This window comes from Eptesicus fuscus, chromosome 9, assembly GCF_027574615.1.
Source record: "Eptesicus fuscus isolate TK198812 chromosome 9, DD_ASM_mEF_20220401, whole genome shotgun sequence".
Classification (NCBI taxonomy): domain Eukaryota; kingdom Metazoa; phylum Chordata; class Mammalia; order Chiroptera; family Vespertilionidae; genus Eptesicus; species Eptesicus fuscus.
Window position 1 is genome coordinate 88,171,082 of NC_072481.1, and position 27,306 is coordinate 88,198,387.

Here is a 27,306-nt window from a genome sequence, read left to right on the forward strand (position 1 = left end):
CTTCAAAGGAAATATTATTCAGAAGCCCCAAATGTAAAGCAGATCACAGCAAAGCTGTTTTGACTAAAAAGAGAAAAGGTTAAAGGGAGCCAAAAACGGCCCATTTCTAGCCCCTCTCCTCACTTTGAGAGGACCCCCTCACCTGGAATTCTTAAACCACAATTTGAAAACCACTGATCTCCAGTAACTAATGCTTTGACGTTCTGCCAATAATTCATTCCACCTTTTACTTCTGTGATACCCAGTCAATAATTTATGACCTAACTTTCCATTACATCTAAGGAGCATAGGATCCAGAATACTATAGGACCTTTTCCGCAGGTACTACTGGCCTGTCAGGTAACTTTAATTAGTCTCTAACCCAGCCACATGTGAATCCCTCCCATTCCACATTGGACACGCCAGAACCTCTATGGCAGGCTGAGCTGATTCTCTCAATGAGATATAACAGCATTAGCTGCACCACTAGAAGGTGTGACTAGCAGAAACACACACACTGTGGGGAGCAGCTTGGTGCCTCTTCCCGGCAGCCTGGGGTCGTCCTGGGGACATACCTTGGCAATAGTCATGGCCCTGATTTTCTCGATGTCGATCATGCAGTAGTGCCAGGACACCAGGCTCTTCATGTTGATGTAGAGTTGGTTCCACAGAGCCAAGATGGCTTCGTAGTATTGCTCGATCCTAGGAAGCCAAGAGGGAAACGTGCTGAGCCTGGCTTTCAAACTTTCCCGTGTCCCATCCGGGAAACCTGGCCATGCTTACATGACCACACAAGAAACTAAAGAACTAACAGTAATGGGTGAAGGTAAAATTTTCACAACATTCAACGTTGCAATACATTTGGACTAATTTACTCCCCAAAGTACATGCTCAGTGATCTATCTATATATATAAAAGGTTAATATGCAAAGCGTCCCCTCAGGAGTTCATCCTGGAGACAGGGAGTTCAATCGCTCGCTATGACGTGCGCTGACCACCAGGGGGCAGCGCGGAATGAATGAAGGCCCTGGACGGCAGCCAGAAGGTCCCCATCAGCCCCGATTGCCAGCCAGGCCTAGGGACCCACTCATGCATGAATTTCATGCACCGGGCCTCTAGTATTAGTATGTTTTCAATCATTTTGATCAAAATATACGGTATGATTTTTTTGGTGTGTGTTGTTTGTTTGCAGAACACACTTTTTAGCGTACAGCGGTCTAACACTGGGCAGGACTTCAGGGAATGCTGATGGCTGCCGAGGCTTAGAAATGAGCACACAGGACTCATGCTTCCCTCCCTGTTCTGAGGGAGCTGAAGACTTCCACAACTAACAATTTAGAAGGATCTGCCATGGACTATCTGTAAGGAATGTTCCACCTATTGAGGAACGAATATTGATATTAACAGCACTTTATATGTGTGGCTACACCCAAAATTATTGGTTGTCTAAAAAGGAAGAACTTTGAAACAATGCCTTTTAAGCAAATGACAATTACACACTCTAGCCCTCTTACAGTCAGACATTCTTTCTGATGCCCTCACAGTAACTATAGTATCTTCAATACAGAATTGTAAGACAACGTAAGGGGGCCTTCATGAGGTTCCTTCGGAGGGGGTAGTTACAGTGACAAACGGGGTGTTTAAGTTTCTTGTATAGCATTTGCCCCATTTCTCCCCGCTCCCATCATGTCATGGGTATGAGGAGCTTGAGCAACTCACTTGCCGGCGAGGTCCACAGCCAGAGGATTCGGAGGCGGAATAATCAGGCCGACAGAGGGCACCAGCATGTCCACGCCTCCCGGGCCCGTCACGTACCACTTGCTGCGCTCATTGTTGTCCTTCAGGATGCACTCGTCCCCCTTGTGCACGATTTTCTGTAAGGCAAGCAGCCCAGGCTTTGGCTTATTCATGAGTACACATTTTTATCTTTTTTCTCAAAGACAGAAACAGAAATGAAAATGTGCAAACTGTTTGAGCTTTCTATCTTAGTAGTTTTTCCTCAAATGAAGCTGATCTTTACACAACCAACAATATCGGTGCTTTACATAATACATGTGAGCCTGTAAGGTGTGTATAAAGGGAGTGAGGTGAGGCAATTTGCCCAAGGTAGCCTGGGGAACCCACTAATTAAGCAAAAACTCACCACATGGCTTTTCTTTGTTTGTGACTTTGTGTTTTATATGTTAGATTTTAATGTGTGGGAGTCACTTGTCTTATTCATTTGCTCTTAACATTTTCAAATAAGAAATTCTGGTATCAGGTCCTCAGAAAAATAACTTTCTAAATTGACTCCAGCATCTAAATAGCTTCCTAAGTTAACACTATATAGCTTCTTAAAATGGGTACTATCTTAACTAGTGAAATGTAACAAGCTTGCTATTCATGTACTTCAATCTCCATTTTAACTTCTTCTCATCTCCACATAAGCTCTTAAAACATTTCTGCATGGTAAAATCACTCCATTGTTTTATAACATTTATCTAACCAACTAAACACATTTTATATTTCTTAAGTCCTCCATAAGTTTTGTAAGAAAAATTATGTGGGAATTACATAAATAATTACTGAAAACAAGTCCTCTTTCCATACAAATACTTGTATTCACCACGGCGCCTGCAGACTTGGTATGCTCAATTACTGCATAAAATCTGCAATGACATGCACTCTATATGCAGCAGGACGCTCACATGTGTTATGATAGAAGTTTAAAGATAAGCGTGATCACAGACTAACAAGTTTTGCATATTAGGGGAAAAAAGCATGAAGACTTAGAAGCGTTTAAAAATAAGCCCTGTCCTAATCATTGACACTATCATGTGGTTGTGAACAAATCTGCTGCGCTTGCTCAGCACTTGCTACTTTGTGTACAAAAAGACATTAACTGTGGCGCTTGCTGGAACCTGCACTAAGTTCTGCTCTCTTGATGGACAAAAGTCTATACCTAAAGGAAGGGGATGCTTTTGTATCGCTCTGCAGATGCCAGTACACACCTGGTCTTGTTTGTAGTCACACAGAGCCCTGAGAATAATGGGCTTGCTGCTTCTGTAGTCTGGGTTCCGCGGCTTCAGCTGCACAATCTTCTTGGACTTGTTCACCAAGTTCTGTACCTGACGCTTGTATTCAAGGATTTTCTCTCGTTCTCTCTGCAATTGCAAATAAAATCATACCTTAACATAGATACTGTGAATTTTGGGTAAGATCTTCAAATGGCATTAGTATAGCTACTGTGACATTACAAATGACATATTGCTGTATTTGCATTAGCCGTAAAAAGCCACAAATTCATCTATCTTCAGGGACTATGGGAACCTTTCATAATAAGCAACTCAAGAAGCTACAGAGCTGTGAATTAAGTGGGCAGGAAAGAATATCATTGGGTAAAAGGACACCGATGTTGATAAAACTTGAAGTATGCTTTTCCAAAGGAATTTTCATGTTATCCTCTCCATTTTCATTTTGAGCAATAGTAATTACTTTAGTAAAAGTAATTTTCAACAGTAGCTGAGGATATAAAGAAATTTAGAGAAAAGCCACTGAGAGATGAAGAAAACGCTTGTCTGAGCTTTAGACACGTGTTCTATACAATAATGCAAATCCGCAGTCTGAACTGCGTCGGTGGCATTTTATCTGCCCTGCTAAGACCGCTGAGGGCCTGGGCCTGGGCCTGAGATGGTACCTCCAGCTCCTTGATCTGGTCCAGCAGGCGCTGCAGGGGCATGTTCTTGTCACAGGGGTACTTCTTCCTGATGGAGTCTTGAAGGCCCTTCAGGTAGGCTTCAGTTGACTGGGCCTCTTCAAAAAACTGTTCAGGGTGAGAGTGATCCCGTGTCCATGAAAAGCAATTCAGTAAGCAATATCATCTACTATTTCTATTTCAAGGACTATCTTCCCTAAGAATCTGTTGCTCGGTGGCTAAAGAGAAGTCATAGCAGAAAGTATTTTGACTCATGTGACAATAGGAGACTATTTGAGTGATGGATGACCAGGTTACCAATCTATGTTCCTCTAAATTAGAAACTAATAAGTAGTATTTACGCAATGCTTTGAACATTGTTTTCAGTACTTTTTAAAACATTCAGAAGATAAGGTATTATGACCTACAAGACAATTAAATTATTACTAAGTATAAAAACCTGAAAGTAGGCAGCATTTTCTTTGAGATGAACATCAATGCATTTGGTGATCTGAAGAATCCAGCTCCACTGTGTCTGAAGAGTATCCATATAGGCCTGAAACCAGAAAACATCGCCGTCTCACCACCACTCAGCCATAGAGGGGCATCTATTCTACCATAGACACGTGAGCCTGAATGAAAGCTATGAAATATTTTTTAAATATATTTTTATTGATTTCAGAGAGGAAGGAAGAGGGAGAGAGAGATAGAAACACCCATGATGAGAAAGAATCATGGATCGGCTGCCTCCTGCAAGTCCCCCCACTGGGGATCGAGCCCACAACCCGGGCATGTGCCCTTGACTGGAATCGAACCTGGGACCTTTCAGTTCACAGGCCAACGCTCTATCCACTGAGCCAAACTGGCTAGGGCATGAAATATTTTTTTATCTAATTCCAAATCAAGGAAACTTCTTTCCAAATATTAAAAACAGAATTTTCCAACTGGGAACTCTTGATATGATAGAAGTTAAATTTTAAAACAAGTTTTAACAAATAGATACCATTAGGAGTATCAGACAAAACACTCACCCAAATGGCATTGCTACTGACCAATGAGAACAGCCCCTGGGGACAGCCCGGGAACAGGGTTCCTCCACCACACAAGCCCTTTTCTTAGACCATGGGAGGCCCAGGCACCCATGTGAGGGCCTGAGGGGCCGAAGGCAGTGACTCTTACCAACTAATATGGAAATACTTAAATTTTTTAAACAACCAATATGACTTTACCAGGGCTACCAGCTAATGTCAGCCTTGAGCACAGCCCACAGATGGCAGTCTAGGGCAGAGGTCAGCAACTACAGCCCCAAGGACCACAGCTGGCCCACTTGCCTGCATTTATTCATACAGTTTTATGGTCATGCTCATTCATTTACATATTGTTACGGTTGTTTTCACAGTACAATGGCAGTTAAAGAAGTTCAACAGACACCAAATGGCTGGCTAGTCTAAAATATTATTTGGTCCTTTCCAGAAAAAGATTGTCAAGCCCTGGTCTAGGTTCCCATTTTATCCTAATAAAAACGTAAATCTCATGACACCTACCTCAATTTTGTCTGAAGCTGGATGCTGATTGAGGACAAGCTGGTCACTTTCTTGCTTCAGCTTATTGAGCTCTTTTTCCTTAACTTCCAGTTGACTCATGCGTATCTGTGAATGAACAAAAAACAAATCCTTCAGGCAAGTCACCAACAGCCTTCCAGCATTTCCACCACAGGATGTTAAATACAAATTGCATCTGGGAAATGGACAACACCAAAGAATCTCGTTACGTTTTCCTCAAGAATCCTGGCATTTTTAAGGCTGGAAAGGGCGTTAGACATCACTCAGTATGTGGCTGAGGCCAGCCTGGTGATACGTCTCTCCAAATTCTCACAGGTAAAGTGACAGAGCTACAACGAACACTGAGACTTTCTAATTCTAGGTTTTAATGCACCCTGCTACTACGCTACACCACCCTAGGATACGTGAGAGAACTAATTCTTACACTATCTACTGTCTGCTGGGAAGTTAATGCGTAAGTCACTGAAAGGAATGGTTTTCATGACCGTTTTGACAGGCTGAATGCCAACGGGCTGGTGAAATTATTGCGAGTCCTTTCACCCCTGCCTCCAGGCGAGCACCTACTACTTAGGGACAAGCTTACGGAGAAGGCCTCCTGTTTCTGGGCGATGTTGGTGTTCTTGTCACTCCAGTCATAGAGCAGCTCCTCCTCCTCGCAGTCGTTGATCCACATGATCTCTCGGGACGTGGCCTGGATGATGTTCTGCAGCTGTCGCAGGTGATCCATTCTCTCAAAGGACCCTTTCTGCACGGGATGTTCAAAAGCAGCATTAGGAAACCTACATGCAGTTAACGGTATTCCCTGAAGATTTCACAGATACACCCGTACGGCCCCTTTTTTAAAAAAACAACAACAACACAAGAATCCGTAAAATATTAACCTCTTGCATGCACTGACCCAGCCAAACTTGCGAGGAGCAAGGGAGCAATTTTAGATTCCCTGAAACAGGCGAATCCAGAAGGATCTTCTTTCAGATACTGATGTTTGGGTTCAATAATTAGTTTTAGACTATAACGGGGAAAATGGGATTCTTCAAGAGATAAATCAAGCTTTTTCTGCCCTTTCCCACACCCCCAAAATTTAGGCTGCCATCAGTCACACCCCGGACCTAACAGAAGCGCCACCATTAGCCACCTTATTTAAGAAGTAGCACTGCCAATAAGAAACTATTGAGAAAGTGAAGATAGGGTGACACAGGCAAAAGAATGGAAATATAACTTCTTCTGAGTCAAGTAATTGATTCAGAGTTTATCATAAAATGGTGACAATGGTCTGGTAACCTCTGTCTAAGAAAAGCAAGCCTTATTCTTGCCTACACCTCATTAAAAGACTGCAATTCGCCAGTAGAAAAGCTTTATTGCTTTAACTGCACGCATGACTGATGTGGCACTTAACTCGCAAACCGAACAGCCCTCAGTACTGTCTTCAGAAAAAAATCTTTTAAAATTCAGTTCTAACGGAAACCATCAGTGGAAATATTAGCATATTCATGCCCCTAAGTGTGCTTGAAGCGTCCTGAGATATAACACCTAGCAGCTGCCTTACTCCAAGGCAGTGCTCCGTGTTTATGGAGCTGCACTGAATTGAACATGAAGACTTCAGAAATAAGTCGGCTTACCAGCAGGTTTTCATACTCCTCCTCCAACTGGTAGATGGCAGATTTCTCACGCTAGAAGGCAACAAACAGCAGGTAATGGTTTCATTCCCCTTGTGGGTTTGTAGAGAAAGAACAGTTCCTCCAAACCTCCGTTTTGTCAGATCCTGACTTCACATCGCTCGACAGGCAGACTGTTTTCTCTAGGAAATCTTTCACTCATAGGGACCCCTCCCCAGCTGGTGTGAAGGCGAACCCTCGCTGGTCTGGCAATGCCATCTCCCCAAGTGAAGGCCTGATCACTGTCACTTAAAGACTCACTGTTACATACTTGTAAAAGTTTGAAAATACGATTTAGGACTCCCTAGATCTTAGGGAAAATTGGTCAGATACTCAAGTGGACAAATGTAAGGCAAAAAAGAAAGCAAGAAAAAAAGGAGGATGAGTAACTGTTCTAAGAAAAAACAGTATGTTGCCCTGGCCTGTGTCGCTCAGTTGGTTGAGCATCTTCCCATGCACCTCCCAGTCAGGGCACATGCCCCGGGTTGCAGGCTCGATCCCCTGTAAGGTGCATGCAGGGGGCAGCGAGTGATGTTTCTCTCTCACATCAATGTTTCTCTCTCCCTCCCTCCTCCTTTCCCTTGTCTAGAAAAATATATATTTTTAATTCTTTGAAAAAAAAACATATAAAAGTCTAGGGGGAAAATGAGCGCTTAAAATCAAATGAATATTTTATGTTGTAATTCTCAACCTAGCTTCGAGTCAGTCCTTTTAGCAAAGGAAAGGTATCAGGATGAGACAGTATTTCCCTCAATAGAGATATGTTTTAATTACCACACGGAAAAGAATTCACCAAGGACATAAAACTGTATGCCTGTTGGATTTTCCCGATGTGAAGAGAGGCTCTGCATTCTGCAGAAAAGAACTGCCACCCCCAAAACACTCCTTTACAAACTGCGCACAATGAGTGTGTGTATACCCTCAGCCTTTTGTTTAACGGCCCTCCCCCAGTGCTAACACAATCTCTGGTTAGCACTGTAGAATCTATCAGATTCTACTTCCCCATTTATGACATGGGATTTTAAAAAATTTCCAGTCATTTGGGAAAGTAATCATAGACTGTTTCAGACAAAACTGGCTGGGATCAAGTAACCGCACAATCCCTCACTGTGCTTTTTGGAGATTCTAAAGTGAAACGTTTCAAAGTACCAGGTCGGCTTTAATTTTGTCCAGTTGCCAGCGGTAGTCTCCGATGGCATTGTGGATGCTCCTGTGGCTGGCGATGTGCTGCTCCACTGAGGCCAGGTCCACGCCCCAGGAGACCATGTCCATCTCCGCCTGCCGAGGGAGAGAGAGTGCCCTTCATTTCTGATCCTGTGCATCGGACACACCTTACCTACAGCATCAGGGGGCAGTATACCAGGGCCACACATAGATTCACTCAGATCAAACTGAATATTCAGTGTTGAAACCAAAAAATCTTTTTTTTAAAGGCTTGGATTTCCAAACAGCTAAGAGGGGTTGCTGAATATTTCCCTCAACTTGTCTGACCTCCAGGCTCAAGATGGGCTGAGAGGTGATTCATAAATGAGCTCCTTGAAGCCTAGATGATGTCCTCTGAAGAAAAGTCTACATGTGCATATGCAAGTGGCATGTGTGTGTGTGTGTGTGTGTGTGTGTGCAATACCTATGTGTCACACCTAACATATAGTATGTCATAAAATACTGATAAGTTTCTACAGTTAGTCATTTTAAAATGGGCATCAAACAATCATATACTACTTCCCAAGCTAAAGAGGTAACCTAAATGTACTTTTGTTGTTTTTCTTTAAATTGTTTTTGGTTAATATAATTTGTTTGACTCTTTAAATCCAGCATTCACTATTACCTTTCAGGATACAAAACTACCTATGGCCCATTTCAAAGAGAAGTTACAACAAACACCCAATGCCTGACCTTCAATTAATTGGTAACATTGAGTTAGCTTTTTAAAAATTAAATCTAACTCCCTATTTTGTCTCTACTGCTTCAAATTTAAGAATGTCCCATAATAAGAATCAAACACATTGTTCCACAAATTTCATACGGTGGCCAGTCTATTTTCTCATCTTTCTTTTGCATGAGCTCATGTACAAATCACCTGTGTCATCTCCAAGACATGCCAAGGGCAAACATTCCAGTCTCTTATTACAGCAAGAACATAACACATGTTGTTCTACGCCACATCCGTGTTCTAACATACTTGGCAAGCTTTCAGAAAAGGGAGCCATTTCAGAGTCGGACAACTGAAATTTACCCCGGACTTTGACCCTTCCCTCCCACAGCTATGTGGGGTTGAACAGAAGCAGGTGAGTGCCCTGGGAAGTTAATAAGATGGCCGGGCTCCCGCTCAAGCCCCTCATTACCAACCTTGTGTGTGGTATCTGATTGGCCCATCAGCACAAACACAAATCAGGGAAACAAAACAAAAACCTGGCACAGGAGAGGTGTGACTGCCTACTCATTGTGCTGCTGGGCACACCGTTCCCTTATCAGCTGGGCCCTGTGGCTCAGTCTCCTGGGACAGAGAGGAAGCATGCAAGCTATGCTTTGGGAAAGAGGGGAGAAGAGAAAAGGGACCCAAAAGAATCCCAGAGCAAACCAGCAACAAAGGATAAAACTGCATATTCTTTTGAAAACACGGGGGCCATCTGATCTAAAAAGCATGGCTCATCCACTGTTAGAAAACGCTCCCTACTCCATGACAACTGAGTCCGTGTAATATGCCATTTTCCAAAATTTTTAAATGTTGAGCCTTTGCTACAAAGAAATTCTTACAAAGGTACACCCAACATGAATACAGAAAGTGACAAATTCTGAGTTGTCATTTTACATAACTGTCATAGTAAAAAGAAATTAGGGAATTGGACGTTTCATAATTTGGTTCAAAGGTTGTCTAACCTAACATCGCAGCTCCTTAAGCCCTATTCAACTAAGCCTTCCTTTGACCTCTCCATTCCCCAAGTACTGAAGTGCCACCCTTTACCCAGTCCTATCTGAGCAGGGTTTTATTACAGTTCAAACACAGTATTTAATGCTACTCTTTTCTGCATAAAAATTTGGCATTTGGATGTGTGTATTTTGTTTTCTTCAATAACATTCATTTTCAGGGCCATGGAACACAATTTTTGAAACCACAATTTCTGGCATGGTGCCAATATATATAAAATGCTCAAGAAATGTGTGTTCAGAGATTAGAAGGGAATTTCACAATGTATACAAATGTTTAATCACTATGTTATACATCTGGAACTTATATAATATTGTATGTCAATTATACCTCAACTAAAAAAATTAGAAGGGAATTTGAAGACATGCAATTAAGCTTGTATTTAGGTATCGGGGATTAATAACTTAACTTTTATTCTACCTCCTGTAATGGTGTTATATAGCCCTTATAATAGGTGAGAGAAAAAGTAATGAATGACTATTTAGTCTCCTAAGCCCTCACCACTTAGGAAAATACACATACAAAAAATTTTAGGTTGTCAAGAAATTTTAGAAACACTGCTAAATTGGTCCAAGAACAAGTAATAAAACCAGTGTTTCTTACCACCACAACCACACTGCATAACAAACAATCTCTCCACAACTTATCATTCTGACATATCCACCTTCTCAAGAGAAGGATGCCTCACTAGTGCAGGTTTTCATTATAAAATTCCCATCGACATGATTATGGCACATTTCTACTGCCACCTGTTCATTACAGCGCATAATTACCACATAAAACAACAAAATAGCAATTAACATTGAAAAATACTTTGTAGAAACTCCGGCTCTCGGGAAGGCTCTGCACACTTGTGTTGCCATGACTTCACTTTACTCCCACACAGTGACCTGCGATTGCACAAGACAGCTGACACTTCAAAATATGAGGTGAGCAGCCAGTGAGTCCAAACCAGAATATCCAGTTTTAGCCAGTTTCCAGCTCCTTCGATTTTGTTAACATTTTAAATGAGCCTCCACAGCATTCTTTTGTTTTTTAAGTACCTATCAGTGACACAGATGAGATCAGCTACCATTCAAGGAGATCAGTGTGGTTTGTTAGCACATTAAGTCCCACAGCAGACGATTTTCCGGTTGTGCACAGAAAGAGCTAGATCGTCAAAATGTACTACTTAAATCATCCCTGTTAAATATTACCTGTGTGATAAAGTTTGGCTATAGAGCAATGAGGCTAATTCTCTAAGCCATACAAGGGGAAAAGAACTGACAAGTTTCATATATTTCAAAACAGAAGCCCACTTTCAGATTGTGTATGAGGAACATTCCAGAACGAGCAAGCCGTTGCTGCCAGCTGAGGGCCAGCACACCCTCTGCGCTCCTGCCTGCCGGGGCTCACCCTGCCCCGGTCCGTCCCTCTGGCCTACAGACTCGGAACGTTTGAGAACAGCCCGTGTCCCTCCGAAAGCTGCTTACTTACCCTCTGCTGCCTCATCCACCCCAGACATTCGCTGGTGAGGCGCTTGGTGAATTCATCCCACCCGGAGCCGCTCTGACAGGTGTACCCTCCACCACCCTTGGAGCTGGCCCTTCGGACTCGAGGGACACTGATGGCTTTGTACAGGGCCCGCATTTGCTCCTGGAGCTGCAGGAGTCTGAAAGGAAAGGAAGACAATTATCCCCGCACAGGAAACAGCCCAGGAAAACACCCCTTTTCTGGGTCTCCTTTGTGTCAGTGTAGAGACCACAAACGTTTTATTTGAAGAATATTTTTCTTTACCACTTGATGTGAATCGTGATCACATACAAAAACGTAAGTATGATGATACTCAAAGCCTGAAATATCATGGAACATGCCTTGGCTTTGCCTAACCTGGCCACACCTTCCGCTTTCTCATGAGTTTCACCGTGGGAATTTTGAGAGCAAAATTCCAGGTACCCCGATAGCAAAACCAGGCTGCACATCTCTGCTTCAAACTGCATTTCCAACTCTAAGACTCTCAATTTTGTTTTCATTAAACTGAGCTTGACTTGATATCAGACTCTTAGAAGACAAATGTGCCAAAGGCCTCTGCCGTCCCCTCAAGAGAGGTACAATGAACATCTAACTCAACTCTTCAAAATACACACACTCTTTTAGGCAGGTCTGCTCAATTCTCACGGCAACTTTGTGATTCCATACAAGATGAAGGTAGTGGTTTTAGTCACTTTGGATTAGAGAGACATAAAGATGCAAAATGCCAAATAAGCGAGCCTGTCCTTGTGAATATTGGTGCTCCTTTCAAGAGAAGACCTGGGTCCTGGGACTGAGGGTAACTGGTTGTGTGACATTCTCCCGCATTCGTGCTCTCTGGGGAATACCTTTTCTGATAAGCATCGCAAGGCTGGCCCATCTGCCGCATCTCTCTGATCAAGCTATCAGTAATTTCCATCTGGTCATTGGCCTGAGCAAAACACTCATCCAGCTCTCTGCTCCGAGCCAGCTGTATTCCATCTCCATATTTCAGTTCCTAAAAAAAAGGATGTGAGAGGTTCTTTAGCCAAAACCTGTGGACTAGATTTTAAATTTTCACTGGGCTTTTAAAAGTGTATTTACAGGTTGCTGATCTTTCCCTTTCTTCTGTATCTTAAATGCCTATCTTTCATATTTACACACAACTCTCATCTAATGGGAATATTTCTGAGGTAAGAACACTGTGCCATTACACTGGCTAAGGTCTTTCAGACACAAACTAAACTTTTGCTGCATCTTATGAGAAAATAATTTTTCAGTTCTTAAGAAGAAAGCTCTCTTATCCACTACATTCAGACAATGGATTTCCTGGTTTTGATGATGCATTAATTATGTGAGATGTCACCTTGGAGGAAACTGAGTGATGGATACCCAAGACTTCTTGTGAATCTAGAATTATTTTGCAATAAAAAGGTGTGTTGTTGTTTTTTTAAAAAAAAGGAAGCTTCCTCTGTTCACATAGAAAGGCTGATGCTTCAGTGCCGTATATGAGCTTTACCTAGAATGTTAGAATTGCTGCTTTCATTCAGCTTCAGCCAAATGACCCTTATTTCTCTGAACAGAAATGTTAGTGGACATGGTACATTTCCCTGACATGACTGCACCTCAGTGGATATAAATATGAAAACATGATGCCATGTGAATCTGTGGAAATACATGTAAAATGTATCCATAGCCGTCGCAAACTGTCCAGGACTGGGTGTGAATGTGTTCAAAGTGAAGTCACTAGAGCCCCTGCTTAGCTTTCTGTAAAGGAATCATGTGAACATTTTTTAAAATATATTTTTTATTGTTAATAGTATTACAGATATCTCCCATTCCCCCTTCCCCCCTTTACCGTTCTCCTCCGAGCCTCTACTCACCCCCAGCTCTTCACTACCCTACTGCCCGTGTCCATGGGCTATGCATATAAGTATTTAAGTTCTTTGCTTTATCTCTTCTCGTCCCCACAACCCCACATCAAGGTATATCACTCTGTTCCGTGCTTCAGATCTTATTTTGTTGACCAATTCATTTTGTTCATTAGATTCCAAAAATAAGTGAGATCATATGATATTTGTCTTTCTCAGATTGGCTTATTTCACTTAGGACAGTATTTTCCAGGTCCATCCACGCTGTCCCAAAGGGTAAGAGATCCCTCTTTTCTACAGCTGCATTATATTCCATTTTGTAAATGTTGCACAGCTTTTTTATCCAATCGTCTACTGATGGGCACTTGGGCTATTTCCAAATCTTAGCTATTGTAAATAACACTACTATGAACATAGTTGGTGCATTCATTCTTTTGATTGGTGTTTTTTGGGTTTTTAGGATATATTCCCAGAAGTAGGATCACTGGATTAAACAGAAGTTCCATTTTTAATTTTTTGAGGAAACTCCATACTTCATGTGAACATTTAGAGGTGTGTATTTCAAATCAGATACTTGAAACAGCCAGAACTAGAACCAAGTTGGTTTGCTGAGCCCCAGATACCTTTTTACATGGATTAAAGTAAAGTTGTCTTTATAACTGGACAAAATAAACTAGAACAAGAACCCATGCATTATTTAAAATTAAGAAATTAGAACATTAAAATCGTCTCCAAAGAGATATATAAATTCATTTGATTAAAATCCCTCTTTTTATTTAACAGGGGTCCTGTGGGATGAGCCAGATTCCAGATATAGCCTGTGCATTAATTAACGTTAGCATCAAGGAGACTGAAGAGATACTATAAATTGGGGAAGGAATGGAAAAAGTGGCTATGGCCCCACCATTTTCTAGCCTGTTTTTAGCAAACTCAGAGTTAATGTGAATGCTACCATCTTTTAAAATAAACACTTTAAACAGGAAGAACATCATGGGACCTGTGATTTCTAAGCTTGTTCCAATGGGATCATAACTTTCTCAGTAACATCAAGGAATATCATAAGGCTTTCATAAATGTTACCATTTTTTCCTCAAATTTCAATAGCTTATTTTAATTATATATATACTAGAGGCCCAGTGCATGATTAAATCATGCGCATGTAGGGTCTACACGCTTTGAGCTGGGTGCCTGTCCGCTGGTGCACCAGGCCTTTCAGAAGCCTCCGCCGCAGCGAAGGCTTCTGAAAGGCCTGGTGCCTGAGCGGACAGGCACCCAGCTCCCCCACTTTTGATGGTCCGCGGCGGGAGGTGAGCTCGCTACCCCAGAGGCCCCTTCTGTGCCGCAGCACAGCCATGGCGCAGTCGCTGAGCTCGCGCCGCCACTGGCGATGCGAGCTCAGCGTCCCACGGGCCCAATAGGCTACCCCAAGTCCCGCCCCCCCCCGCGCTTCCTGGCCAATCGTGGGCATAGCGAAGGTACGGTCAATTTGCATATTTGTCTATTATTAGGTAGGATATATTTGTTTGTGTGTGTGTGTGTGTGTGTGTGTGTGTGTGTGTGTGTGTATGTATGTATGTATTTTCTCAAATAGAATTGTTCTTACAATATGGTTATTTTTCCCCAAAAAAACCTTATTAAATTGATGGTGTACATCACAATCCAGTGACATACAGCATTTCTAGGAAAAGAAAGTATTAAAAAATAAATGACAACAGGTTGCTGCAATTCTAACAGGTTGTTGCAATCTGCAGTGTAAACATTTGTTGGAAAAAAAAAAGTGTAAAAACTGGTTTCCATTGTTAAACCAACATTACAAGCAGGTTAAGAAGATATACATCGCTATCTCATCTGTTTTGAAAAGATAATCTCCAAAGTGAAGGAGGGCAGTGAATAAGGACGCACGGGTGAGGGCGAGGAGAGCCTAAGCCAACCGGGAACAAAGCGGGGCGTGGGTGATACCTGAGAAAGAGAAAGCTTACCGGCTGCACAATCAGCTCGGCCCGCATCAAGCAATCGGAGCAGTTCTGCAGCAGCTCCTGGATGGTGTTCTGGTTCTGGTGCCTGGATATCGTTCCGGTCTGACTGATGAGACAAACACAGTGACCGGGCATGAATGACGTTTTTCAATTCTGAAATCATTTCCAACGTTCAGAAAAGTGGCAAAATGAGACGAAACACTCCTGCAGTCCCTCAGCCCAGAGTCCCCATTGTTAACATTTGCTGAGTAACCTTTCCCCCTCTCTGTATGTAAGTGCATTTATACATTTTTCTGAACCATTTGAGAACAGTCCTGTCTCTCTAACCCAAAATATTTCCGCATGAAATTCCTAAGAATAAAGATATTCAACTATATAACCACAGTATAATTCTCAAATCAGAACATTAAAAATGGATTGAATACTAGTTTCTACTCTACAGAACTTTTTCATATTTTTCTAATTAGTTCAATAATGACCTTAACACCAAGTTATTTGTGTGTGTGGTTTTTTTTTCCAGGTCCAAGGTCCAACCCAGAAATACTCCTTCGAGTTGTAAAAACATTTCTGGCAGCTTCTCTATCACACCTCTTGCTTCCCTTCCACCACCACCCCCGTTTCCACCCCCCACCCCCCCCCCACCCCCGCCAATATCCATAAAGCCCAGCCCCCAAGTCCCTGGGGGAAGACCTCAGAGCATAAAGGTGTTACTGGCAAGTCTGGCTACAGGAAATAGTAGGAGACAAGAGAAAAGCTTATTCAACGAAAATACTTTCTGTAATCACAGGGAAAGAAAGCATCAGTAAAGAAATAATGGTGTGAAGAAAGTGATGGAAAGTTAAGCATCTTTAATGCAAAAAAGAAGCCACTTTTCCTTTCAAGATGATCCTAGAATATTTTTCTCTACAATGATGCTCATGTACATGTCAAATGAAGCACTTTTCTGGAAGAGACGTGATAGAAACCTTAAACTAACAGTGGTGCTTAAGAAGAAAGGTTGTAGATGTTCCATATTTTAAAGAAAGACATTACAGGAATTTAATTTGCACCAGATGTAAGTAAAAAGAGCAAGGTATAATAGCACAGTCTTACTTTTAATTTGCCTGGATACATTATGCCGCAGCACAGCCTACTGTAGTTTAGTTTAAGACAGATGTAAAGCATATTAAATTATTGTTTAATGATCGGGAAAAGGCCTCATGAATGGGCTACAAGAAGCCTGTGTCCCTCGTGAGACTTCACAGCCACCCAGGCTTTTGGCCAGGGCCGCCTGTAGATAAAACTGATTGACGCCTGTTTGATGTACGGATTTTCTCTTATGTGCGTCTGTGTCTGTGTCTGGGGTGGGTGTGTCTGTAAAAGTTTTAAAGAAAGAATTTCACTGTTTGAAAAAAAGGGTTTGAAAAATGGCCCAAATGAATTGCAGGCTGTGCTATGCATACATGGGGTAAAATCACAAGAACATGAGGAACTTCTCCCACCAGGCCTCATTCTGTGTCATTTCACATCAGGAAGCACTCACCGACTTTCTCTCTCCGCCACCCAGGTGGTCCCTCCCTGCAAGCAAGGCTCCCCAACAAGCCTGCACTAGCTGAATCTGTGTGGGTGAGGACCCAAGCTTTCCCTGCGAACCACTCCCAGGTGATGACATGGCTCCTCCAGGCAGGCCCAGGCGATGTGCCGCCTGCACTGCCCACCTATCAAAACCAGGTCACCACACCCCCCATGAATGCAGTCAGTCTTTCTTCCACTCAGACTTACACAGGAAATCTGGCACACTTCTCGTCCTGCTGAGGTATAAACAGGGCTGCCTCCGTTGTCTAAACTTGCACAAAATTCCAATTGACTTAGAATCAGAACACTTTCCAAAATATACTTATTATAAAATAGAGGAAAGAAATTCAAGAGACAGAAGGAAAACTTCAGAAATACAGACACCTCAGTTAGAACCTTAGGATGGATAAGGAATTAGGAAGGTCCTGTGTAATTACATTTGTTTTCTTTTATTGAAGGGAGATGAGAGTAACCTTTCTTCTGAAACATTTAGTAACTCTGTTCAGCGATGTGGTTTACAGGGCAATTCCCACAAAGATTGCCAGTCCCTAGGATATAAGGGAAAGGGCTATCCCTTAGCACAATGGAAAGGCCAAGCTTCTTAAATGATTTAATAATATGCACTCCTGTCAACTATCATAAACCCAGCTATTAGGCAGAGGCAGATGGAGGAAACTGAGTGAGGAGTATGTGAGAACTCTCCAGGATCTTTGCAACTCTCCTACAAATCTAAAATCATTCCAAAATAAAAATGTATTTTAAAAAAGAGAGACCAACTCAGCTGTGAATGAATATACCAAAGTGTACATATGTCTTTTTAAAGCCAGTTTATGACTAAATTCATTTGACAACAAAATATAAAGGAAAAAGAAAGGTGAGGCAATTAAATGTTGGCTTAAAATAGTGAACTTTCCACATTTTTCTTTTTTTGGTCCCCTCCTACTTTTAGAAGACATTCCTACTTCTAGAGAGAGCAGTTGACATGTCTACTAAGATAATGTCTGCTTCCCCTCACTTTCATGCATCTGAACTTAAAAAACAAACAAACTTCATATGCTGTTAATAATGCTAAAAAGAATTATTCATGCTTACTGAAGGACTTGGTAAGTTTATCACACATGCCCTTGATATCCACTAAAACCCTATGGGTTTTGCTTGACATTTTAGTAAATATATTAAAAATTACGTAGAAAAGAGGAATGAATGCACAAAAATCTAATCCCTGAAAGGGTCAAAAATGAAAAGCTAAAGTGTTAGACCAATGTAAGGAAGAATCTTTGGTATTGCTATTTGTCTATGGGAAACTATGATCTGATTAACCGAATTTCACCTTACACACAACTCCTGAAGACTGTCTGGTCCTTAAAGCAAGCCCTACCTCTCCCGTCTTCCATCTGTCAGAATCTCACTGCAGTCTGAGTGGCTATGGACACCCTCTGGAAGCTGACCTAGGTGAGAAAGGGGACCTTCTGAAGAGCTGTCATCACAATGAAATGGAGGAAGGGAGACACGGGCCTGAGGTTTAATGACTGGGGGAAGACAACCCACCTTCACATTTCAGTTTGCTGCTTCAGCCCACTGAAGAACCCACACAGAACTGGCTGCACTCAAATCAAGGAGGAAGTGCGGATAGAGAGAATGTTGACCTATGGGGTCAGTCGGGTGTCAGACATTCAACACTGTGCAGAGCTGGATTCTTCAGCATGACAGCCTGGAGAGCTTGCTTCAGGGGACATGTGCGTTTTGTTAAGTTGTGTGTCTTTCAAAAATTTTTCATCCTATTTTTATTGACCTCATTACATTTTAGATCTTTTTTTTTTTAATCTCAGAAATTTTCTAGACCTCAGTTTTTCATCTGTTAGGCTACACAGTATCTACGAATTCTCTAGCTCATGCTTTCTCTAACTCTATTTTATAAAACTCATTCCTTCTTTGAAAATAATCCAAAAGTCTATGTTCTGTCTAATGGTAGTAAGTTTCCACTTCAATTCATATACTGAGCGTACTTTGGGAAAATGCAAAATTCTATCAAATGTGAAAAAAAATAGTCTTTAAATAAATGAACTTATTGAACAAGGGTGTAAGGATTTAAAAATCTCTTGCTTTGAAGAAATTTTCAATGTTGGTACATATAGGTGTTAGGGGTGCAGAGATTTTTAATCCATGTTAGGATTGAACTAACATGCTCGAAGTTCAATATTTAAATCCCATTTCAGTGGCATGAAGATGAAAGATGGCATGAAAAGAAAAGAAGAGAAAAAAGAGAAAAGGAAAGAAAGAAGAGGGAAGAGAAGAGAAGAGAAGAGAAGAGAAGAGAAGAGAAGAGAAGAGAAGAGAAGAGAAGAGAAGAGAGAAGAAAAAATAAAAATTCATTTGGGTCAAATCAATAAAAAAATTGACTTCTTAAACTAAAATTAATAGCTGTCCTTAAAAAAATAACATTTGCTCTTAAAAGTTTTTAACTTTCTGAAATTCTGTTTTATCTTCAAACTCACAAAGACAAATGACTCATGTTTCTTAAGTTCCTTCTAAAACTTGTTTAAACAAGTAGTGGTTCCAACAGATTGCCTTAAAGATCCCTTGTCAGTGGCTAAAAGAAAAACACGTTCTGGATTTTAATCCAAGGATAGAGCACATGAACATGTGAACAATACTATAGAGCTTTGTGTGTTTTATTTTACCACCTCTAAGTAACACTCTTTTCTTTAAAAATGACTCCAAAATTAGCTATCTGAAGGCATTAGTTTAACACTTGTTACCAAGAATAGTATAAAAGAACAAGGACAATTATTTTGAAGAGAGGCATGCAGCATTACAAAGTAAAAATATTTTTAAATAATAATAAATATTTTGTTTTATAAAAGTAATTTTATAACAATCTATTCTGTTTAGTAGACCCTTGGCCCATACCACCTAACTCTGTATTTCTTTTGTATATATACTTTCTCAACCATTGGATTCCTTCTTTCCCTTCCTTCATCTCTATCTTTGTACCCCTCTTCTTCCCTCTATCATCTCTACCTCTATCTCCAGTCTTTCTTTTGTCCATTCATCAATGTAGGGTCCTGTACAAATGCCAGAAATGGTATCATGTCTTTTTGCATTTGGGTTCATGAAATAATGGCCTCAGAAAAGCTCAATAACTGTTGGAAATATAATGCACTAATATTGATCTTAAACCCAATTTGCTCAGCTCTTTATACTTTTCAAACCATTTTCACATATACTATTTTGAGTTTTTTAAAGAATCTTAAGTAAAAAAAAAAATGTGGTGTCTGTAAAAAAGTATTTTCACTTCTTCATTTAAGGACAATGCCCTAGCTCCATGACTCACTGAACACTACCATCCGCCAGAAGTTGCAGAGCAAATGCTGCCTCCTCTATTGAGCTTTCCCACACACCTCTGCCCTCATTCCACTATTTACACACCTGTCTTCCCCACTCCTGGAGATCAAAGTGCCACATACAGTCCCACACCTTCGACTCCTGCGTGCACCTAACAACACAGAGTTTGCACACAGAAGGTGCTTAATGTATGTTTGTTTGGTTTAGTAAAATAGAAGAAAAACAAAGTCAAATAAAAGACTGATATGAGGATGTTACCACCTATCTCATTTCCCCAATTTCTAAAGCTCAATCAGGTAGCACATCTCTCCCCACCCATTCCCACCCAAACAGTGAGCAGAAAGGGGTGTTTTTTTCCTACAAATTTTTAAAAGAGGGCTTCCCTCTGATCCTTCATTTTTGTCCTCACCCAGGAGCTTTGGAATCAGTACTCTAATAAGAGTTCCATTTCCTTTCCATGTTTATTCTTTTCACACTGTTTGGGGTGGGTTGGGGGTGGGGGAAGACAGATCACATATCCTAAACTTCAAAAAGACTTTGAAGTGGGGCAGACTTGGAGTCCACTCCCTGCCCAGCCACTTCCAGTTGTACAGTCTGTGATACTGAGCAAGTCAGACTCACTGTGCCTGGAGTTCCTGCATCTGCAATGTGGAGGCACACCCACCTCCTGCGGTTGCCAGATGCTTGAGCCACTAATGTCTGCAAGGCCCCGCAAAAACTAAATCCTCACTGCAAGCTAGCTCTTGTGTGGTGGCTGCTGCTGCTATGACATGGTTCTTAAATTTCATTTTTGATTTTTCACTTTGAAATTTTTGCCCCAGTTCATAATTTTAAAGATATCCTACAGCAAATTAAGAGTGGGATGAGAAGCCAAAAAAGGAAAGGAAAGGAAAGGAAAGGAAAGGAAAGGAAAGGAAAGGAAAGGAAAGGAAAGGAAAGGAAAGGAAAGGAAAGGAAAGGAAAGGAAAGGAAAGGAAAGGAAAGGATTGAGTATTAAGTGTGAGACATTGCAGAGGTTCCTAAAATTATCTACAAGATCCCCAAATAATAGTTTAAGACAATTCCAAGAGAGTGATACATTTTAACAGCATGAAAGAAAGGCATTGAAGGGATAAGGAAATTCAGAAAAAAAAATGTGTTCCTTTCCTCTATTAAGCAGAGATGACAAATGAATACTTGGTCCTTACAAATTCAATGTCAAAATAGGGATTTCTATTTTGAACTATTTCTCTATATGAAAACTTCCATTTAGTCTGAAGCCTAAAAGAATCACTTACTGATTCTTTTAGGCTTCAGAATAGTTATCTGATTATCCATCAAGAAGTCAACTCCTTTTTAAATTTTCTTCAGGTACCAGATAAAGCAAGGGACATGATGTTTGCGTGTCAAAACTTTTAATTCCAAGCAAAAACTTAGACCTCTTACTAACATGTTGTCATTTTCATGAAATGCAGATGTCACATTCATGAGGTTTTTGAAGACCCTGGACCCTTCCAGCCCAAGGTGTAAATGACTGGGCTGCACTAGCATTTTACAGGACGTTGCTTCCAAGGAGTGGCTCACTGAGTCTTGAGGTCCGAGGGCCAGTGGCTTCCACATCAGAACCACACCTAACCACTTGCCCGTGAGCGCAAGAGGGAGAAAGAGAAAGACAAAGGGTGGGGCAGTGCTCCGACGCCGAAGCCTCCAGACTGAGGCAGCTCTCTCCTAGAACCACACCTTCTGGAAAGACTGGTTAGCGGAGAACTGAGTTAGACTCTCCAAGTCACACCCAAGTCCTCCTTTGCTCCACCCTAAGAAGTCAGCATTGAGGCATCAGGGGCATCAGCAGTTTTTCTTCTTTCCCAGGACATCTCAATCACCTGAGCAACAATGAGTTACGCCCATATTTAGAGAAAAAAAAATTAACTACTGTTGAAAGCTGTTTTGTAGATCTGACCAACCATTAGTTGGCTGAGTGTAGCATCAGACTGTTTTCCTAAGCAGATGGAAACGCCACAGGAGTATTCATGAAAGAACACAATGATTATGAAATAAATATTTCACAGGAATGCAACAAATTAATGACTAAAAACTCGTATTAGATGGAAGAGTTTATAAGTAGAAGAGATAAATCCTAATCACTACAGTTCGATAGTTTGTTTTTTTTCTTGAGTCATTGTGGTAGGCTGGATTTAAATGTAGCTCAATCACTGTGTGACCAGGGCCAAGTCCATTAACTGCTTTAACCACAGTTTTCCATCTGTAAAATGGGAAGTTTGTCATGAGGCTTGAAATAAATACATAACATACCTGGCACATCATAGAAGTGTTTGCCAGGTGATGGTAACTATTACTAACCACTGATCTGATATTTTTTTAATAAAATATATAACTTTTTCAAATTTAATAACCATGTAAATGTTATCTGCACATATTAAGCTCAACTGAATCTTACTTTGCAATCATTTCCCAGAAAAATTTTTAGAAAATCTATTCTATGAGTCACCCAACTCTCAGCCTGTTTTCTCAGACTCTCCCTTGCCTCTCCCATCCAAATCTTAGCTGAGGGTGCCACTCCACCGCGCAATATCTACTTTCCTGACATACTGCCACCAAACTCGATATGACTTTTGTCACCTCCCTCCTTCACTGGTGTAATTACTGCCTTATGCCAACCCACTCCTGTAGGCTCTCCCCACTTCATGCCACCCTGCACACTGAGGCCACAGAAACAGTGCAAAAGCCCTCAATGCAGGAGACCTTCACCGGCTTCAATGAAAATCTGCAATGGCTCCCCTCTGCCTATCCAAAATCCTCCTCCCCGCCATGAAGTCAAGGTCTCTCGGGCACTAGTCCCAACCAATCCTTCCTCCTTAGGTCTTACTGCTTCCCCAGGTACAGTGAATGCTCAGAAAGGACATCACTCTATAGGCCTTGAATTTGCTCCTGGTTTTCCACCTCTCCTACTCTTCTCATGCTCTCTCTCCCCCTGGAATGCTCTCTGCCCACCCTCCTTTACCAGCTGAAATAAATACTCATAGTCTAATTCAACACCACTTCCTTTATAAAGTCTTACTTGCTCAAGTCTTACTGGAGATGTTATCTTGTCTCCTTTTGAAGCCTCTCGGTCATTTATACCCTTCTTGTCCATAATCCCTTTGTATTATAGTACTGTGTACTTATTTTCCTTTAAAGAGCACGTGCTCCTTTAAAGAAGCCTTTTATTTTCACATTTGAAACACCTAACACACAGCAGATGCCTAGTAAATATTGGCTAAGTGAATGAAGAAATGGAATTGAGATACTTTCCTTGTGTAAGTACAGAACTAGTACACACGGAACACTCTTTAAAGGCAGAAAATGACAGCAGGACGGACGGGAGGGGCCTGGGCTTCTCACTCAACTCAGCCAAGAGTGGACTGGGGTTTGGGGCGAGTCTTAATCTCCTTGTCTCTAAAGTGGAAAAGTGAGGTGTTGGCACGCCTTACATTCCCTCTGACTCTAATTCAGTGCAAATGGACCTATTTGTTTCATGCAAATATATAGGCTTCTTTTAAAAAGTAGTTTAAAACAAAATATTAAGGGTGTCCCAGAAAATGTATACACACTTTAACAGCTGACAGTTCAGCTTTGAAAGTGAAATGTAGTTTAATAAACACTACCTTTATAATTATCCAAAGTGTGTATACAACTTTTGGGGACAACCTATATATCAAATAGTGATCACATGCACTTTGGTTTTGAAATCATGAGTTCTGGAGAAAACTAATAGTATTATGACCACATTTCTGAAGCTTAATAACTGTATTTGGCTTTTAATCTTATAAAATCCACACTTTAATCAGTGAAAGATTTAGCTGTGGGACTCTTGTCACTGGCCACCAAATTTTACTACAAATTTGTAATTTATTTGAACTATCGGAATAAAATGAATAATTCTGCCTTAATCAAAACAATAGTAATATAACAACTATACAAGAAAAACCCAAAGTTTATATTTTTAAAAGCATACCTATTATGTTATCAAGCATATAACATTTACCAAACTTTAAAATATTAAGTAGAACAGAGAAATTAAAGAAAATAGATTCAAATTCCACCCAGCCTAAAATAAAGAAGACGCAAAAGACAGGTCAGGGACGAAGGAGAATTAGAAGTTAGATATAATACGGTCCTAAAAATTGACAATTGTTAATAACGGAAAGGACAAAGCGAAGATGTTTTAAAGTCACTTTTTAAAAAATAAGAATTGAGCTCTCTACACACTCAAATCAGTTTCTTAGGGAAGGGCTAAATACAAACACTGAGCACGTGAAAAACCACCAATCTAATTCAGCTATTAAAATACCAATTTTTAAAAATAAAGTCTGAATTTAAACTCAACCAGTAGTTTTCATGCTGGTTTTGTGCTTTAAAAACAAAACACCTTCGCGGAGGGCATGACAAACCCCTCCGCAGAAACCAGAAAGCCTCCCGGAAAGCAGGTGCTGGTGCATGCCCTCCCTGCCATGCAGAACTCTGCATTTGCGGGTAATTTTGTATTAAGTTAATCCTTCGGTTCTACTAGTGTCAGAAGCGCTGAGGCAGGCCCCACAGGCTTGGGGAAACTCCAGGGCGCCCAATGCCTCCAGGCCCTCGGCCAGACGCTCTGCAGACCCGGCTGATCAGCATCCACGCGCAGAGAGACCCCCCTTCTCATTTTTCACTTGGGTCTGTTTGCCCTGCTCAGAGGTGTAAACCTTGACAGGTTTATAACCCGCCTTTCGGTTGGAATAACCAAACACAAGGAATGATGCTATACTATGAGGAAACATCGACACTCCCCAAAATGTACTGTTTCAGGAAAGAATCCTTATAAACCATGTATCTTTATGAAGTGCATTAAGCAATGAATTAAACTACAAATTCCTCCTACAAGAAGCCACGTAAGCTTAATTTCAATGAACAGTAATGTTTACTGTCAATTTTAGAAACAGAGACTCTAGGATAACAGAAGCATATTAAACACACACTCACACACACACACACACACCCCAAAAACAATCTTGGTTCCTAAAATGCCACCAAAAAAGAGCTGCTCAAGAATCCTTGAAAATTCTGACTTGGATTTAAAACTGTGGATATTGAAAATGTGCTTTCCGAATACTGGAAGACTGGGAGGGGAACGCAAAGTTTCAGATTTAAATGGTTGGCCGAGCTTTAAAACAAATTTAAACATTTAACTTTCTCCCCATTCTCCCTTTTGCTTGGCACTTTTTTTTTTTCCCCCTGGAAATCCCCAGGTGCATTTTGTTTAGGAAAAAAAAAAAAAAAGAAAGCTCAAGATGGAGACAATTCTTTGCCAACTCACAGTTAGCAAAGTTACCAAGGTGCTCCGGGAAATAAGTCTAAATCTAAGCAGAAAACACGCAGCAACTCGAACAGTCCCTGCCTTCCCAGCTGCCGGCCGTCCAAAACTCCCCCGGAGTGTATTCCGGTTGCTCCTCCCCAGCCTGAGGCCACAAAGCAGGGAAAACATTTGTTCTGGAAACCAGGCGTCTTTCCTCCCCATATAGGGCTGGTGCGGGAAGGGTTTGCAGGAGTTGGGGAGGGTGAGGAATGCAAATTCTCACGGCTCACGTGGGCATCCCGCGCCCGGCACCCGGGACCTGGTACCGGCAGGTTCGCTATCTCCCTCCGCCCACTCAAATGGCTCCCTCGGTCGGTTTCCTCGATAATCCCGAGAAAGAGACCAACTCTTCCCAGGGGGCCTTTCTGGGGTCCCTCAGGCGGGGCCGGCCCCCAACATTGCGGGTGGGCTCGGGTGGGACGCGGCGCCCTCCCGTCACAGCCCCCTCCCCGTCCTGCTCCAGGTGCAGGGCACTCGGCCGCGACCGAGAACAGGAGACGGTCCCCGGGGGCTTTGCGGAAAGAGGGAAACAAAGGGCGCCGCCGCGGGGCCACAGGGGCGCGCGCCGTGCGTCTCCCCGCGGGACGGGAGCAGGGCCAGGCCGCCGCCCCCGTCGGAGTAACAGCAGAGGGCGAGGCGGGGATGTCCCAGGACGCCACCCCGCGCCTCCGGGACTCGCAACCGCCACCAAAGACCGTGGGTTGCCGACGTGGTCTCGGGGTGACCAGGCGTTTGGGGTGAGCCAGTAGCCACGGTGGAGCGCTGAGTCCGACCCTGGCCCGTGGAGAGGCCCCGGCCCCGCTCCTTGGCCGTTTTACTTTTGGTTACAATTAGGAGTCGGGTTTAGCCGCAGCCCCGCCTGCCTGACCCCCCACCTGCCGGCCGGGACAAAGGGGGTGCCCGCCCGCGCAGGCCGGGCGCGGGGCTGTCCTGGAAGCAGCCGCGACCCCCGCGGCCCGGCCCGGCCCCCCGCAGGCTGGCCTCCGGCCCCGGAAAGCGACCCAGGCGGGATGAAGTCGCCGCTCGCACCCGCCCACCGGCCGGCGCAGCGCAGTGGGCGTCAGGCCCCCTGGGTCCTGCCCCCGCGGGAACAGGAAATGCTTTCGTGACCTCGGGCAAACAGACGTTTCTCTTTCTGAACCTCGGCGCCCCGGGCGTCGGGGGAGGACGGTCCCTCTCCTTCCCAACTGGCTGGGAGCCCCGCGCACGCTGCGCGCTCGGGTGCCGGCCGGGTACCCACCAGTAGCCGTCCGAGTTCTGGTCGTTGACCGTGTAGCGCCGGGAGTAGTACATCCTGCTGGTGCCACCGCCGCCGCCGCCGCCACCGCCGCCGCCACCGCCGCCGCCGCCGTAGGTCACCTCGTAGCGCAGGTCGGGGCCGGACTCGGCGCGGGTCATGCGGCCCAGCGTGTTGATCCGCGGGTGGGACCCTCCGTTGCAGCTCATGTCGGCGGGCACTCAGAGAGCACTCAGCGCCAAGGCATAAGCGAGGAGGCGACCGGCTCGGGGAGGGCAGGGGGCTCCGAAGGCCAAAACCCCGGGACCAGAGCGGGAAGCGGAAGGGTCGCGGGGACGCTCCTCTCCGCCGGGGCGCGGCGGGGGTGGGTCGGGCGCTGGCGGCGGCGAGGGGCCGGGAGCCGGAGCGGGAGGAAGAGCTGTGGACCCGAGGGCGGCGAGAGCGCACAGGAGCCGGGTCGCGGCGGGGTGTCGGTGTTGGTCGGTGGGGCGCGCGAGTCTCCTCCCCGCTGGCAGCCGGCGCCGAGCCACACCTGGCCCGTTTCTTTCCAGGGCGGGGTGCGGCCGCCGCTCCTCCTCCGGCCCCCGCGGGTGTCACCGACGCGCTCCGGCCGCCCCTCCCCACCTGCCCGCCCGCCCGCGGCTCCGCCCTGCGTTCCCCGGGCCT

The 27,306-nt window shown here is 43.2% G+C and overlaps 1 protein-coding gene across 2 annotated transcripts in view; it reads right to left on the reverse strand.

Moving 5' to 3' along the window:
* DSP (desmoplakin) overlaps nt 1-27,105 on the reverse strand; it is a 42,064-nt gene extending 14,959 nt beyond the window's left edge. The window contains exons 1-13 of one of the 2 annotated variants that reach the window (XM_054721497.1): nt 26,644-27,105; nt 15,137-15,239; nt 12,156-12,304; nt 11,275-11,449; nt 8,019-8,147; nt 6,834-6,884; nt 5,798-5,959; nt 5,197-5,301; nt 4,113-4,208; nt 3,656-3,781; nt 2,970-3,122; nt 1,699-1,853; nt 555-681 (exon numbers count right to left, since the gene is read on the reverse strand). In XM_054721497.1, coding sequence (XP_054577472.1) covers nt 555-681; nt 1,699-1,853; nt 2,970-3,122; nt 3,656-3,781; nt 4,113-4,208; nt 5,197-5,301; nt 5,798-5,959; nt 6,834-6,884; nt 8,019-8,147; nt 11,275-11,449; nt 12,156-12,304; nt 15,137-15,239; nt 26,644-26,849 — 1,737 coding nt within the window. In that variant the 5' untranslated portion in view covers nt 26,850-27,105. The remainder of the gene's footprint in view (nt 1-554; nt 682-1,698; nt 1,854-2,969; nt 3,123-3,655; nt 3,782-4,112; nt 4,209-5,196; nt 5,302-5,797; nt 5,960-6,833; nt 6,885-8,018; nt 8,148-11,274; nt 11,450-12,155; nt 12,305-15,136; nt 15,240-26,643) is intronic. The other variant, XM_054721496.1, reaches the window with a different exon arrangement.
* Between the last annotated feature and the right edge of the window lie 201 nt (nt 27,106-27,306).